Source organism: Hibiscus syriacus, unplaced genomic scaffold (assembly GCF_006381635.1).
Source record: "Hibiscus syriacus cultivar Baekdansim isolate YM2019G1 unplaced genomic scaffold, ASM638163v2 tig00110223_pilon, whole genome shotgun sequence".
Taxonomy (NCBI): Eukaryota; Viridiplantae; Streptophyta; class Magnoliopsida; order Malvales; family Malvaceae; genus Hibiscus; species Hibiscus syriacus.
In genome coordinates, this window is record NW_024062636.1 from 1,998,717 (window position 1) to 2,014,284 (window position 15,568).

The 15,568-nt window shown below is 36.4% G+C and overlaps 2 protein-coding genes and 2 pseudogenes across 2 annotated transcripts; 1 reads left to right on the forward strand and 3 right to left on the reverse strand.

Annotated features, from left to right (window-relative positions):
• Positions 1–4,593: 4,593 nt before the first annotated feature.
• Positions 4,594–5,518, reverse strand: LOC120114341 (annotated as a pseudogene).
• Positions 5,519–6,249: 731 nt separating this feature from the next.
• On the reverse strand, positions 6,250–6,736 carry LOC120114446 (annotated as a pseudogene).
• Positions 6,737–7,128: 392 nt separating this feature from the next.
• LOC120114447 (protein LITTLE ZIPPER 2-like) lies at positions 7,129–7,694 on the forward strand. The gene is made up of 2 exons (XM_039135365.1): positions 7,129–7,317; positions 7,433–7,694. Exons 1-2 carry the CDS (start codon positions 7,211–7,213, stop codon positions 7,692–7,694), a joined length of 369 nt encoding a protein of 122 aa, XP_038991296.1. The 5' UTR covers positions 7,129–7,210.
• A 466-nt stretch (positions 7,695–8,160) lies between these two features.
• On the reverse strand, positions 8,161–11,136 carry LOC120114381 (ycf49-like protein). The gene is made up of 4 exons (XM_039135320.1): positions 10,738–11,136; positions 10,276–10,354; positions 9,736–9,804; positions 8,161–8,666 (listed from the first exon to the last, which is right to left on the reverse strand). The coding sequence occupies exons 1-4, from the start codon at positions 11,049–11,051 to the stop codon at positions 8,559–8,561; spliced, it is 570 nt and encodes a 189-aa protein (XP_038991251.1). The 5' UTR covers positions 11,052–11,136; the 3' UTR covers positions 8,161–8,558.
• Between the last annotated feature and the right edge of the window lie 4,432 nt (positions 11,137–15,568).

Sequence of the window (15,568 nt, forward strand, 5' to 3'; positions counted from 1 at the left end):
GCTCTATTTAAATCTGCACCGTTAAAATCTTCGGGCTAAACGGGTGGGTACCCGTTCTAATCTCCTACAATATTTACTTATTTAATAATCTCCTACTTCGACAAGGAAATTAGGGTGAACTTGTTATAAATGTTCTCTGATCTGTTCCAGTTCCAAATTAAATTATTACCGGCTGTAAAACAATAGACTTTCGAAACTTTCAAAGGGCTTTGTAGGCTACTTTTGGTCGGATCTTCTAGACGTTTCAGAACTCGGAGCAGGCCAACACCAATACTCCGGCACAGTGGAACCCAGGTTTCACTTCTGGTGTCTTTGGGGCTTCAAGCTATTAGTAAGGAAACGGGAAGAGATAGGAAGAAGGGGTCATGGGAGATATTTTCATATGGCTTATTTCTTTCTCATACTCATTGCCCTTATTGTTCTCATTGTTTTTCAGGCCAATTTCCTAATAAACCCTAGAATCTATGCTTGTAATTTTGCTTATATTTCTTACTTTGTTGTTTGAACTACATGTTTCTTTTGCGATTAGCTTGCCGGGTATTGATTATTTAGTTGTCTCTTCTATTTAGTTGCAGGAAAACCACTTTATGAATGCTAAAAATCGTGTCTTTGTGTAGTATCGTATTTGTTGGGGTGAATTTATCTGGGTTTATTGAATCGGGGCTTTGCTTTGGATTTTAAAAAATAAAAGAATTGAAGAAACTTGACAATGCTAAGCTAATTAGTGATGCTATTATTCATCTGAAGATTGTTCTGGTTATGTACTCAGAACGGTAAAGGGATTTAACAGGTTCAAAATCTTTCTGCAGCTCATGTGCTTGGCTGATTTAGAGTTTGACTACGTCAATCCTTATGACTTCGTCGCGGATAAACAAAGTGGTCTTGCCAGAATTTATCATCCAAGGACTTCTGTGTATTCTATCTATTGACGGGGCATTGGGTCATGTCGCTATTGTGTGCTCCGTATTTATACTACAATGTGAGACTGTAAGTTTCTCTCTCATCTTCTTGTTCTATTGTTTATTGTTAATGTAGTCTGTTTTGAGGATAAGGTCAAATGAGAGTTTTCCTGATTTTGATTCACTGTTTAATTTCAAATTCCTTCCCCGCAGTTCCTTTATGTAATCAGCTGGCATTGCAACCCTATGTCTTGTAGGGTTAATCCCATCTGGTTGACTGGTCTATTTAATTCCTCGATCTTGTTTGATAACGTGAATTATGAGTTGTGGACTTTTTGTTCTTGACTTGTAACTTCTAACTTGTGCAAAGATATGCATCAAGAAAAGATTTGTGTTATTAGTCTACATTTTCCAGTATTGTGAACGTCCTTGCGGTGAATATGAGTATTGATTGTTTGCTCCATTAGCCTTTCAGCCTCTCGTAGGTTAAAGACCCATTCTATTAGGCACTAACTGTAAAGAAAAGTGTGATTCATCTGCTGAGGGTAACATGTATGGTGCTGCGGGCAATGTTCTATTGATCGATGTAAACAATAGAATGTGTTAGTGATCTTCTTTGAGGGATTGATTGGCAGACATACTAATGACTTTCAGTTTAATTTGCTAACAAATATATTTCATCGGTCCCAAAAAGTATCAGTATCCCTTGTGCCAAGTTTGTTGGATTCGAGAATTTACATAATGAATAAAAAAAAAAAAATCTTTTTCCCCTACCCATCGAAGATTGCATGCCAGAATCTTGGTCTCTCGTGTAATTGTAGTTATTTGTATGCTTTAAATTAAGTTTTGTTTATAATATCAATCGTGGATGCGAGCATCTGAAAATTGCTCTCCTGGGAAATGAAAAGCAGTGTATTGCTATTAAGTTCTCTTTTTCTCCATGTTCTGTCAATTTGTTGTTTTCGTCAATACACTGGGTTCTGCCTCTAGACGTCTCTGTAGCTGCTAACATGGGAACTTTTATATGTATTTGATAGGACGATCTGGTCAACATTAGATGATATGGAAGATTAATCGGAGACGGCAGCTTTCTTAACTCGAACAGTTGCTTCTCAAACTGCTGCTGTGCATTGGGCATTGGCATTATTTCAACTTGCGCAGCCTTTTCCGTTTCTAATTTAACAAGTGAAAAAAAACTTGCATTTCTTCTATTGAAATTAGTTTGTTATTTCTTTGCCAAAAATTTAGTATGCTCTTGACATCCCTGTAATTTTTGTTTTAATTTTCATTTGTGTTGAATTATGGAAAAGAAAAGAAAAACAAATATTTCTGTCAATTTAGTCCTTATTCTAAAAATAACAAATTTAGCCATTGGCCTTCACAAAAGGTGTAAATTTTGTATCGAATTTTAGAATAAAGTCAAATTGGTATAATTGAACATTAAGGAATAAGACATAATGCAAACAAATACCCCAAACGTTTGATAGTATTATCAAATTACCTGTATTGTTTTTCTGGAAAATTTGATCCTCAAACGTTTCATTATGGTTCAAAAAGAACTTTCGTTAGATGGAAACCGTTAGTCAACTAAAGGTCAACGCATGGTACTGACCAAACAAGAACACGTGGACCTAGGTGCTGATGTGGTGTGTCCAGATCATGATAGATGATGATGTGGCACTACCACATCATATTTTTAAATAAAATTTAAATATTATTCTTAATATTTATATATTTTTTTTAATATTTTCTGTCCAATAAGATGATGACACATGTTAACACTATATTGGTTTAAATTTAAACCAAACAAAACATGCTTTTGTGAGGAATTAAACCACTAAATACTTTAAATCCCATCACCTAACTATCAAGTCAAAACTTTCATTTGATTATCTTTTGCATTACAAAATATTTAACAAACACATTATTTATCCTCTCTTCACATGCTTATTAACCGTTGGTGAATGACTGTAGAAAAATTACACCAAAATAAATTCAACATCTAACAGCAGCAAAAATATCATATAACTGATTAATTATAAATCTAACATGTAAAAGATTGCGTAGCTTTATCAAACGCCGGGCCGACAAGTAAGGAACTTAGAAGCTTGAACAGTTAAATCATAATATTCCAATCCATAACCTAAATTAACACGTTAAAAATTCCTACTTAATACCAGCCGTCCATCGGAATAAATCGAACGGTCACTCATCCGACGGTTACTGGTGTGGGGCCGATCCTTTCGAGGATGGGTGTTTAAGAAATTTTAAAGTTGTCACGTTAAAATTGTCCTTTAATTTTAAAATTTAAATATATATTTATAACTTGATGAGACATTTTCATTTATATTAACATTTAATAAACCCTCTCAAATTGATTTAAATTTTAATTATAAGAACTCATTAAATAGCTAAGTGATAAAAATATTATCTTTCTCTTTAAATAATTATATTTATAAAATATATAAATTATAAATTTAATAAAAAAATCTAACACGTACTCAATTTTTCCTTACCGATAATTGTTCTTTTTAGGATTCTCTTCCACCAAAACGTAGGAGAATCTAACACACGCTTGAAGAGGAAGAAGGATAACGAAAGAAAATTACATGGAATAATCTATTTATCCATCTATATATTCATTATAATGTTGACTATTCTATTTCCGACACATCTTTTATTTTTTTTTCTCATTTTCATCACTAAGTTTAGCTGTCGTGGTAAAAGGAGAAACAATAGTGTATCTGATATGTCCATTAACCAAAGTTTCCCATCCATATTTACCCCCACCTAAATTAAATAACAAAAGCTGAACTTAAATGCCATCTAAGAATCTGGTCCTTTTCACCAAATGAAATGATGAGGACTGAAAAGACTAATATATGGTAAAGTAGGAGCAGAAGCATACACTAATGGAGGTGTCATTTTCATACATTTTCAAGGACCCGGTTGATGTGATTTTCGCAGTCGTTTTTCTGTTGGACCCATAATTAAATTTTGACGTGAATAATTGGGTTAGAGTCGTCTCATATCATTTTAAAAATATTTAGATAGATCGGACATCATTTTACTTAATATGTGTTTTGTTAGAAATGTGTCGGGTTCGGGAGTCGATTACAGTCAAATAAGGATTAGATCCCTTGTACTGCCATTCGATACCAATTAATTTTTCGGTTGTCTTTAATTTCGAAAATTAAAATTTAAATAGAAATTTAAAAACCCGATTTGAATTACTTACCTTTTATCAAATGAAATTACTGAAAAAGACAAAAATAATGTTCAATTGAAAAAAATTAAAGATATTAAAATAAAAGGAAAAAAGGTTTTGAAAAAGATGAATAAATAATAATAATAATTATTATTATTATTAAAAGAGATGATTAAATAATAATGAGAAATAATAAAAAAGGGAAAATAAAAAAAATAAGAAAATTAAAAGAAAAAATTAATAACAAAAATAAAAAAAATGCTTAAATTAAAAAGAAAAAAAAATGAATAACTAAACCTTTAAAAGATCAAAATGAATGATATTCAAAGATAAAATGATTGAACCAAGGAATAACACTTTATAACCCCATACACACGCGGGTGACATGAAACAAAGGAATCAAGGTCTTTTAAAACCCATGAATTTCACATATAACATATTTTAGAAGTTATTTTTTTTCTAATATTCGACTTGAATAGCGTCATTTCTTTCAAACTTCAAGCATAAGAGAAAAAAGGAATTTTCAGTCCTTTTGCCTTCGATTACCTGAGATTGAACCATTGGATCGAGCCGCGGTCGGAGTATGTTTATCCTCGCATCCTCATCTACTGCTTGACCGCTCGGATTGTCACAAAAGGGCCAAAATCGTTCGATCTTCCTTGCTCCGATCTGTCACTGTTCACCGTTGGTTCGCCTTAATTTTTCAGTATGTTATTTGTGGCTCTTCGTTCTCTTATTTCACCGTTCAGATCGTTGAAGGGAGCCTCCTATTGCCGGAAATATGCCTCGACCAAATGGGTAAGCCCATCTCCTTATTCTGGATCTTTTAATCTTTTTTCTTCTAATCTCGGTCCTTTTACTTCTTTCAGTTTCGGGTCACCCCAATATAAAGTTTGAAAATGCTTCATTTATCATTGGCATGAGGACTCAGTTCACGATGAACCCCGAATAATACCGAGAGCAGATTATCGTCTTGCGAAACCTCTCTGCCAACGCTTTTGTCGCATGAAATGTTTCATCTGATGTGTCGAGTCATGGAGATGGAACTTGTATTAGATTCTAAAATGGTTGAACTCTTAGCAATCTTATCAAGTTCGATAAACTTTTCCTTCACGTCTTCTGATTCTACAATTGCTTCGAAAATGAAATCAGCTGATTGTAGGTCTTCTATATCTGAAGTACATTCAATACGTTTCAAGGCTTATGCACGAGCAGCCTGGGAGAGTTGTCCTTTGGAGACAAAACGTTAAAGGGAAGAAGAGATGGATTGAGTGGCTTTGGAAAGAGCAACAGGATCAGTATCAAGAAGCCAAACAAGGAGACCGTGCATGGCACCAAGTTGAGCTATGCATGAACTCATTTTTCCACTGCCCATCACCGCTAAACTCTTTGTTTTTCCCCTTTTGTGTTTTTCATTTGTGCATGTCCCCCCATTTCGTATGATTTCCTCGCTTATTTATAGTACTCTAAAAGCCTATTTTTAGGTTCGATTTAGAGTCCTATTTAGACTGAAATTACTGGTTTGTTGAGAGTTTGACTTGGTTATGGCCGAATTTATCGGGGATGTGGGTTAAGATATTGACGACGAAAAATTAGTGTCTACAACTGCCTTTCTATTTTATTTTTCGTGGAACGAAAAATAGGACAAAGATAAAATGACACAAATTTTCATTCGGTGCACATGGGCTTGTAAACAAGCCTACTCCTGTGAGAGTTGTTGACTCCTGAGCTTGTAATCCAACTCAAGGTTGTCGTTGAATTCTTGTCAACTACCCTCTACTGTGGAGTTGAGATTCAGAAAATAAAAAAGAACGACTCCATGTTGTTGAGTCATGTTGTGGGTAACTCCGGAGTTGTCTTTGAACATGATATTCTTCGTTTTGAAATTGAAAATGTAGTTCGGAATTTGAATCGGCATGTGACTTCTTGTTGCTTAGTCGTAGTGAAACTTGATCTTCTTCTCAGTTTAAAGACATCGGTTTGAAATTTTGACTGGAAAATAGTTCATTGATACTACCACGTCGTTGAAGGGAGGCTCTGATCGCCATAAATATGCCTCGGCCGAATGGGTAAGCTCATCTCCTTATTCTGGTTCTTTCCATCTTTTTTCTTCTAATCTCGGTCCTTTTACTTCTTTCGGGTTCAGGTCACCCCAATATAAAGTGTGAAGAATGCTTCATTTATCATTGGCATGAGGATTCAGTTCACGATGAAGCCCGAATAATCCCGAGAGTAGATTACCGTCTTGCGAAACCTCTCCGCCAACACTTTTGTCGTATGACATGTTTCATCTGATGTGTCGAGTCATGGAGATGGAACTTGTATTAGATGCTAAAATGGTTGAACTCTTAGCAATCTTATCAAGTTTGATAAGCAGCTTTTCCTTCACGTCTTTTGATTCTACAATTGCTTCGATAATGAAATCAACCAACTGTAGATCTTCTATATATAAAGTACGTTCAATACGTTTCAAGGCTTCTGCACGAGCAGCCTGGGAGAGTTGTCCTTTGGAGACAAAACGTTAAAGGGAAGAAGAGATGGATTGAGTGGTTTTGGAAAAAGCAGTAGGATCGGTATCAAGAAGCCAAACACGGAGATCGTGCATGGCACCAAGTTGAGCTATGCCTTAACCCAATTATCATATACTTTAAATATTTTTTTAATACTTTATTTTTTATTTTCTTATAAAATTTAAAAATAAATCGTATTTTAATATAAAATTCTACATTTGTTGATAGGAAATGGAAAAGGGGCCTCCTAGAAGCATAGAACCTTCCATGTAGTTTTTTTTTATTGTCATCAAACATTTTGGGGTTTGCTTACCTTAGCAATCATGGGTTCACCAAGCCATCATTACAACGGAAGAGAAATCCAATCTCTTGCTCTTTTTATTCTCCCTTTCTCTCATAATTATTGCATAGCCACAGCCAGCTGCCTATATAACATGTCGAAAATTATTCACTACACCAAACATCATTTATAGGAGCTTACACCCCTCTTCTTTTTCTCTTCCCCCTTCACTTTCAATATTTTAACTACTTTTTCATTCATTTGATGATCATTTTTTCTAAAGTTTAGTAGAAATTAAATAAACCATAACAAGATGTGCAACATGGCTTGGAGCCCATGCCCTCCTCATCCCACCTTTGCTTCTTCTAAGAGAAGGCATAAATCAAAACAATCCAAGGTTCAAATTTGCAGGCTTTCCAGGTAGACATGCATATGTATGTTTTATTTTTTTTCATCTACTACTTTTCACGTGTTTTTTTTTTTTGTATATGCATGAATATGCTTTGATGGTTCTAATTTAGCAAAATATGTTTAGGAAAAAGTGGGAAGAAAATGTGGAGAAAGACATGGAACTAATGAACTTGAAGCTGTACCTGGAGAACCAAAGCATTATTGAAGAGAATGAGAAGTTGAGGAAGAAAGTCAATCTTCTTCATCAAGAAAGCTTTAATGTCCGAGTACCAGAAGAAGTTCATTCGAATCGTTTTCCGACCACCCTTTTGCTTCTTCTGCAACAAAAAACATTGATGGTGAAGCTTAAGAAATACTTAATTATTTTCATCCTTGATCCCTTTTAGTCTCTCTAAAATTTTCACCCTTGTCTTTCTTTGATGATGGATGTATGTTAGCAACATGGGATTTTGTAGCTTGATGTTTTGTTCAACTCCTGATTAAAGATAAATGATGGAATTTCAACGTTTTCTTAATTAGGCTGTAATCTGCATCTTTTTCTCACTTTGTTGTCATAATTATTTATTTTTCATAATCATCACTTATAATCATCACTAACTTTAAATTTTTGTTTTATTTTGGTCATCGTTAAAAAAATTAAAAATAATGCTGATATGTGTAATGACACATCATCATGAAAAAATTATCACGTTAATAGTTTTGTTAATTTTTTAACGACAGATGTTGTTTACCTTTACTTTATTACTCAAGAACTCATGATTGCAATTTAACACACTTCAAACAAATCTATGATATTGTTCAACAAGAAAATCATAGAAAATGATAAGTTGCTCAGAGAACAAGAAACAGATATTGACAATAGCTGTCACATGTTAATGGAGTAAAAGATTTTTCAAGAAACTATAATTTAAATCCCAGAAGAGAGGCTCAAGTCAAACCAATTGGTTAACAAACTGACCAGGCGCAACAAGGGAGAGGTTTTTCATTATAGATACAGCTCAAAACATGATAACATTTTATTCTCAGGCTGTTTATAGCCATTCCCAGATAGCATTTTCCCTTGATAAAATCTGATTTTGTCACCAATGGGGAAGCTTCCATCTTTCTAACTCTTTTCTGCAAAAGGTCTATTGTTGTAGCTTTCAAGTGGCACTTGACCTAATTGAGCTTTCCTATAGAAGGATGGCACACAGAAGTGGAATATTGAATATTCCTTTGGGCACATTCAATGGATCATAGATTTGGAAACTTCATAGCTTCTGGGAACGTTTATCTGATGATTTGCAGATACGAAATGCAGCTAAACACATAGTGGCGTTACCTATTACTGTCAACGCAGCCTGGAGAGCAACCAATACCTGCAATTTATTGCCAGAACAGAGTGGTTTAAGACGTTTTGTTTCTAGACTCATCCTATTCACATCAAACGCACAAGCACATAGGCTACAAATATTAATCATCACTCATCAGCAAAGCAGTCTAATTGTCAGTGAGCTGGAGTATGATCATCTTATGCAAATACTTTTAGGCAAAACATTTACGAATGCATAGCAAAAGCACATCCATAACATGAATAATATGACTTTTATGGATACTAATACTAGTTCATGGTAATTATCAGAATATGCATATTGAAACTACTGAACATATTTCTAGGTCTTATTTCTTGCTAGAAAAATCCAATTATTAACCCCGAAGTTCAAGCTCTATTTTCAGTCATTTTGTTTATCAAACATTATAGTTTCGGTTGCACTAGTGTTATACATTAAATTTTTGGTGCTCAATTGTTGCATTCACAATTCTGAATATAAAATTTTCTGAAGTTTGTCTATTTGTAAGCATACATAGGACAGTACACGAGCTCGACTCGAAAACTTTTAGACCAAGCTCTACTAGACTCGATAACTCGTGAGCTTAAAATTGTCAAGCTCCACTTGATTCGAAAGCTCGCGAGCTTAAAATTTTAAAACTCCACTCCAAAAATCTGAAGCTCGACTCGAACCCGAGCCTTAAGTACATAAAAGTCTTATATTATATATTTTTCAAAAAATAATATATAGAAGTTAATTATATTATATTTTCGTGTAGTTCTTGAGCTTTTCGAGTCGAGTTCGATCTCGAGTCGAGTCCATTTGATTTGAGTATTGACTAAGCTTTGACCAAATCGATCTCGAATAGCTCGCGATCTGTCTCGTCTCATTTACAACCCTAAATACATAAGGCTAACCGCTTTCATTATGAAAAGCATTGAGAACATACAGGAGCAAAAACTACAAAACCGACACTCGTCTGTGATTCAATATAAGCTAAATCCATCATTGTAGTGTTTCTTTATCAATTCATCATAGTATCTCAACTAATTCAAACTAGTCTTTGCATTCTTCCATAAAGAAGGATAAGAAAGCAGAGTAACTTGTCAGTTCTTACCTCAAGAGATTCGGAATTGTAAAAGAAATGCCATGTACATGCACAAAATGCTCCACCAAGTAAAGGTACCTAAAACACAATAATTAAATCAGGCAAAAGTAGAAACTTAACCTATAGATGCTTGATAGAACATATCATTAAAACCTATCACACTGAGTTGTATAAATAGATAAATGAATCTGTTGGAAGGATTTCCCAACAAGAGCAAGGAACGGAAAAGCTATAGAATAATATCATTGCACAAACTTTAACTACTAATAGATATAAGAGCTCAGGAGCAAAATCCTTATTTTTGAGTTAAAATGGAAACATAATGAATTCAGGGGATAGATCTATCAGCAAGAAGTTGGTACTCTACACATTCAGGTTTGAGTGATCAATTCCAGTCTAAAAATGTGTTTTTCCCTTGAAGATGACACCCAAAAAAATGGTTCCATGACAATTCATGCATCAGTTAAAATACTTATCTTTATCTAGACGATGATAGACTGTAAGGAAGTATCACTAACAGAACTTACAAGATTAAGATGAAAAACTCACCATACCCCAAGAAAGACCCTTCCACGATTCAAACCCAGATTTCTCTCCATATTGCCACACCAAAGCCATTGCTGTTATCCTTTTGTCAAGACAATCTCATTAGCATCCTCATCAAGCCACAAAGAGAACGATGATTTCAATTCAGAGGATACAAAGGGAATCATAACAGTTTTTATCAAGTGACATCCTTGGAAGGAAATATTAACAATGATGTTTCGCTTCTTAATTTGTTTCACTGAATACCCATTCAGTGGTAAAAGAAGTGTTGTTATTAGTTGAGGACTTGAATTCAAGCACCATGGATGTCAAGAGGGTATGAGGGTTCAATGTCAAAAGATTGACATTTATCTTTGGACAATACGGCCTTATACTCACTCCATATTAATTAAAAAAAACCATGAAAATAAAACACATGAAGATGAAACCAAATATCCGAAGTTAAAGAGAACAAAATATCCTCACCATTCAACAACACTGGAGACGTGTATGACCCAAGTGGGCAGAGACAAGGCATTGGCGAGTTCACTGAGCTGCAAAGAAGTGCCCAGCAACAACGGCGGTAACTCGGAGGCCGAAGCGGAACCCGCAAGAGCCAAGGCCAGAGCTGACCCGACTATTCCAATCGTTGGTTTCGGGTTCAAAACTAAGCCCGCAGTTGACAGCTTTCGGGTCCGTGGCCTGGTTTTCTGAGGAATTTCGGAGTGACGAAGAGTTGGAATAGTATGGATCTGTTTGAAAATGGGTTTAGGAGAGCAGAGGAGGGTCACGTTCACCATCGTTGGAGATTTTGGCAGTGATTTCTTTAGTTGGCCAGATTTACTTTCCAGAGACTCATTTTTAAGTATTTTATGGGGAGTCTATTATTTTTGGCATACATTAGATTCAGAAAAGTAAGTTAAATAGTTGGAGTAGTTCCGAAGAAGATTAGGTTCAGATGAGGGTGTGGTTTAAAACTTATGACAGCATCAACACTTGCACTGATGTAATTAGCTCAGCTCCTTTACTTGGTATGCCAAATTTACTGAAGTCATCACTCAGCACAACAGTAGAGAAAATTAGGTATGATTTTGTAAACTGCAGGTGTTAAAACATACCAAAAGTGAAACCTTAAGTACTAAACGCGTAATTTACCCAAGGTTCTGATTACATCCACTTGTCAGTAAAGAAGCCGTACAATGATTTCATTCCATTTTCAGCAGACTGCACTCCATCGATCCGATTAATTCAACTTCCCATCGAAGAAAAAGTTTATGCATCAAATACCAATGGATTGACACATGACCTCATCATCCTGCCATCATTCCGTTTGGTTTGCCCAAATCATGAACAGAGCGAAGCCCATCAAAGACATGATTACAGTCTGCAGATCCCAAAAATGAGTCGGTTACGAGCAATCGGTTTTAACCAGAACCAACTATTTCGAACCCCTAAATAAACATAAGAAAGAGCATTTGAGGAGATGGGATATGGATTGTAGGGAACTAAAAAGGAGCTTATGCAAAAGCAGATGCTGTTATATGATTCCTTGGGGGAAAAGGTAACAAAAATGCTTACGGAGATAGCCGGAGGCACGCTCACGAGTGGATCCCGAAAGAACCGATTAGCAAGCGCAAATGCTGCAATACTAAATATTAGTGCAAACGAACAAGATGGAAGAGAAAAGGGTTCTCACCTGTGCCTCAAAGGATAGAGTTCTTTTCAAGGCTTTCACAATATGGAAGACCGGACCACTGAAGAAATAACCAGCTGATAAATGGAATGCAACAATGAGCAACCAAAGAGTTAAACCAAATGGGGACAAAACCGAATTAATGTTAATAGTGAGTGGCGCTCCGACATAACACGCTGTATCAAGTACAGAAAGCGGCTGCAAAAATGGCCTCATGGCGTTACAAAGATGCCGGAACAACCTGCAAACACATTAGAAAAGGACTTCTTTGAAGATATTATCAAGTTCAACCACATTTTGGGGTTAGCGTTTCACCGATTCAGAAGCAATCCTGCTGTAATAGGAGCAATAACAATCTGCAGAATACTAGAAATCATTCCCATGACAATAACGGGCGGTCTTTTCCCGGTAAGCAGGGAGAGACAGTATTGGTGTAACAAAAATAGCATTAGCCGTAAATAACGATGTCATAACAACGCTTAAGTGACAGATCTGTCAAAAATGTATAGCATAATTCGAGAGTTGGGCACCACTTACCCAGGATACCAGCATAATTCCATGTTAAGCATTGCAGTAGGCAAAGCTTGAATCAAACAAAATATCAGAAATATTTCATTAAGCGTGTATTACACATTACCTAAGCTAACTTCTTATAGCAAATTCATAACAGACTTTAACAAACTAACAGCTTCTAGAATAGTTTCCTAACAGACTTGACACGTATGCAAGCTATATTCATCAGTTACAATCCAGCTCCCATATATGCCATGCATGAGCTACTAAACCACGTGAATAGCATCCTCAGCTACCTTATGTATCTCAAAATTCTCCCCGCTTCTTCTTCTTCCCTTCCTTAACAAGACAATACATGCAGCTTTTCTCGAAACTGCTCAAATGTTGGTCTGGTCAGTGGCTTGGTTAGACCATCAGCCACTTGAAACACAGCAGGGACATAACTGACTCGAAGATGACCAGCTGCAATCTTTTTCTCGGATAAAATGCACATCCAGTTCAACATGCTTGGACCGAGCATGGTACACGGGATTTACACTCAAAGCAACAACACTTGTGTTGTCACACCAAATCACAGGTGCATCACGCAAGGACAACCAAATCGCGTAGTAAAGCAGCAAGCCAAGTGACTTCAGCAGCTGAATCAACAATGCTCCTGTATTCAGCTTCTATTGTCGACCGAGAGATTGTATTCTGTTTCTTGGAATTCCACGCAACCAAACATCCTCCAAGGAATACACAATACCCAGACATGGACCTACGATCACTGGCATCACCAGCCCAATCTAGATCGGAAAAAGCTTTGAGACATAACCTAGCATCACTATCCGAAAACACCAGCCCATAATCCAGTGATCCTGCTAAATAACGCAGGATGCGTTTGACTGCTACCAAATGTATTTCACGTGGAGACTGCATGAACTGGGCCGCTTTATTGACTGCGAATGCTATGTCCGGATGAGTATGACAAACATACAAGAGAACTCCCACAATGTTGCAATATTCTCAAGCATTAGCTAGTAGAGCACTACTTTGATCAGCAGTTTTTGCAGCTGTAACCATAGGAGTGCAAACAGGTGTTGCTTGACTCATATTGGCTTTCTTCAATAAGTCAAAAATATAAGCTCGTTGACTCAACACTAAACCAGAGGCAAATCTCTTAACTTCGATTCTTAGAAAATAGGACAACTCACCTAGATTTTTAAGGGAAAAGCAAGTACTAAGCATGTGAATGACCTGATTAACAACTTCAGATGTGTCTGTTATTATAATGTCATCTACATACACTAAAGCATACGTACATAAATCATCTTGAAGCCTAACAAAGAGGGAAATATCTGCCTTAGATTCAACAAATTTTAATTCCAACATGATGGCTTTAAGTTTGTCATTCCAATTGTACGGGGCTTGGCGGAGACCATAGAGGGCCTTTTGCAACTTACACACCAATGGAGTACCATCTGAAGCACATTGCTCAAACCCAGGTGGCTGCTGCATATACACGTCCTCATGCAAGTCACCATTTAAAAAATCATTATTGATATCAACTTTTCTTAAGACCCAGCCTCGAGCAACAACCATGGTCAAAAGTACATACACTGTTGAGAATTTCACAACTGGGCTAAATGTATTCTGAAAGTCAAAACCAGGGACTTGTGTAAATCCTTTTATAACTAGTCGAGCTTTGTACCTAAGCACAGATCCATCAGGATTCTGTTTGAGCTTAAAGAGCCACTTGCATCCCACCACATTTATGTTAGCAGGCAAGGGAACAAGCACCCATGTTTCATTCTCAAGTAAGTCTGAATATTAAGCATGAACTGCTTCAGTCCATGCAGCAGACTGAAGAGCCTCTTTGATCGTGGTTGGTACAACATCATCAAAGAACGTTGTATACACCTTTGGCTTAAACACGCCACATTTACTATGAGTCAGCATTGGATGACCATTACTAACTGCAATTCTTGTATTGTCATCAAGCATTGATTGAGTGTCCTCAGCAATCTCAGGATCTCTTTGACTAACACTTGGAATTTCAGAGATAGCAGCAGACTCAGTATCTAACACTAAGTGTGTAGTGCAGTGTTCAACATTATCTGCAGGTAGGTGAGTAATATCTAGCACTGGAGCACCACCAGTATGCAGCTTATTCATATCCATTATTATATCAAGGGATCTACTCAAAGGCAACTCGAGTGATGACTGTTTGGTAGGCTGATCACTGGAAAAATGGAAAATTTCACTCATCGAACTTCACATTACGAGATATAACAACACGCTTATCAGGTGTTAAACAAAGAAAGCCTTTGTGTTGGGAGCTAATACCCAAGAACGTGCATGGTTGAGATCGAAAATCAAGCTTATGAACATTGAATGGTCTGAGGTGAGGGAAGCATTTATACCCAAACACTCTGAGCGACTCATAATCTAGCTTCTTGTTGAACATACACTCTAAGGGGGAACGTCCAGCTAACACTCTAGAGCGAAGTCTATTAATCAAATGCACAACCATAACTACTGCATATCACCAGTAACTAGTTGGCATGGATGCTTGTGCAAGCAAAAACTAGTGCCAACTCAACAACATGTCTATGTTTGCGTTCCACAACACCGTTCTGTTCTGAGGTGTGTGGACATGTAACAAGATGAGAGATGCCAGCTTCAGCAAGCATTCGGGACAATCGACGATATTCACCTCCCCAATCACTCTGAACAGAAAAAATCTTCAGTCCAAATTGTGTCTTCACAAGTTGTTAAAACAATTGAAATGCATAAGCAGCTTGTGACTTATCCTTAAGAAGGTATAACCACATGTGTCTAGTACAAGCATCCACAAAACTAACATAATACTTGTAACCATTAGAAACAATAGGTGATGGCCCCCATAAATCTGTAAACACAAGCTGGAAAGGCAACTCATACACAGTGGACGAATCAGAAAATGGAAGTTTATGGCTCTTTCCCATATGACATGCAACACAAGTCTTATTAACACTTGTTCAACATTTACATCAAGTAATTTGCATATTTTCCCAAGGGTTCCATGTGCAGGATGCCCAAGGCGTCTATGCCACAGATCATACAGACTATGTGAAGCAGTAACACTATTAG

Excerpts from the sequence above, each read along its gene's own strand:
- LOC120114447 (XM_039135365.1), top strand. The coding sequence starts at position 7,211 with ATGTGCAACATGGCTTGGAGCCCATGCCCTCCTCATCCCACCTTTGCT. Across the intron at positions 7,318-7,432 it reads CAAATTTGCAGGCTTTCCAG|GAAAAAGTGGGAAGAAAATG; the intron begins GTAGACATGCAT and ends AAATATGTTTAG.
- LOC120114381 (XM_039135320.1), bottom strand. The coding sequence starts at position 11,051 with ATGGTGAACGTGACCCTCCTCTGCTCTCCTAAACCCATTTTCAAACAG. Across the intron at positions 10,355-10,737 it reads GTCTCCAGTGTTGTTGAATG|GATAACAGCAATGGCTTTGG; the intron begins GTGAGGATATTT and ends TCTTGACAAAAG. Across the intron at positions 8,667-9,735 it reads ACAATTCCGAATCTCTTGAG|GTATTGGTTGCTCTCCAGGC; the intron begins GTAAGAACTGAC and ends AATAAATTGCAG.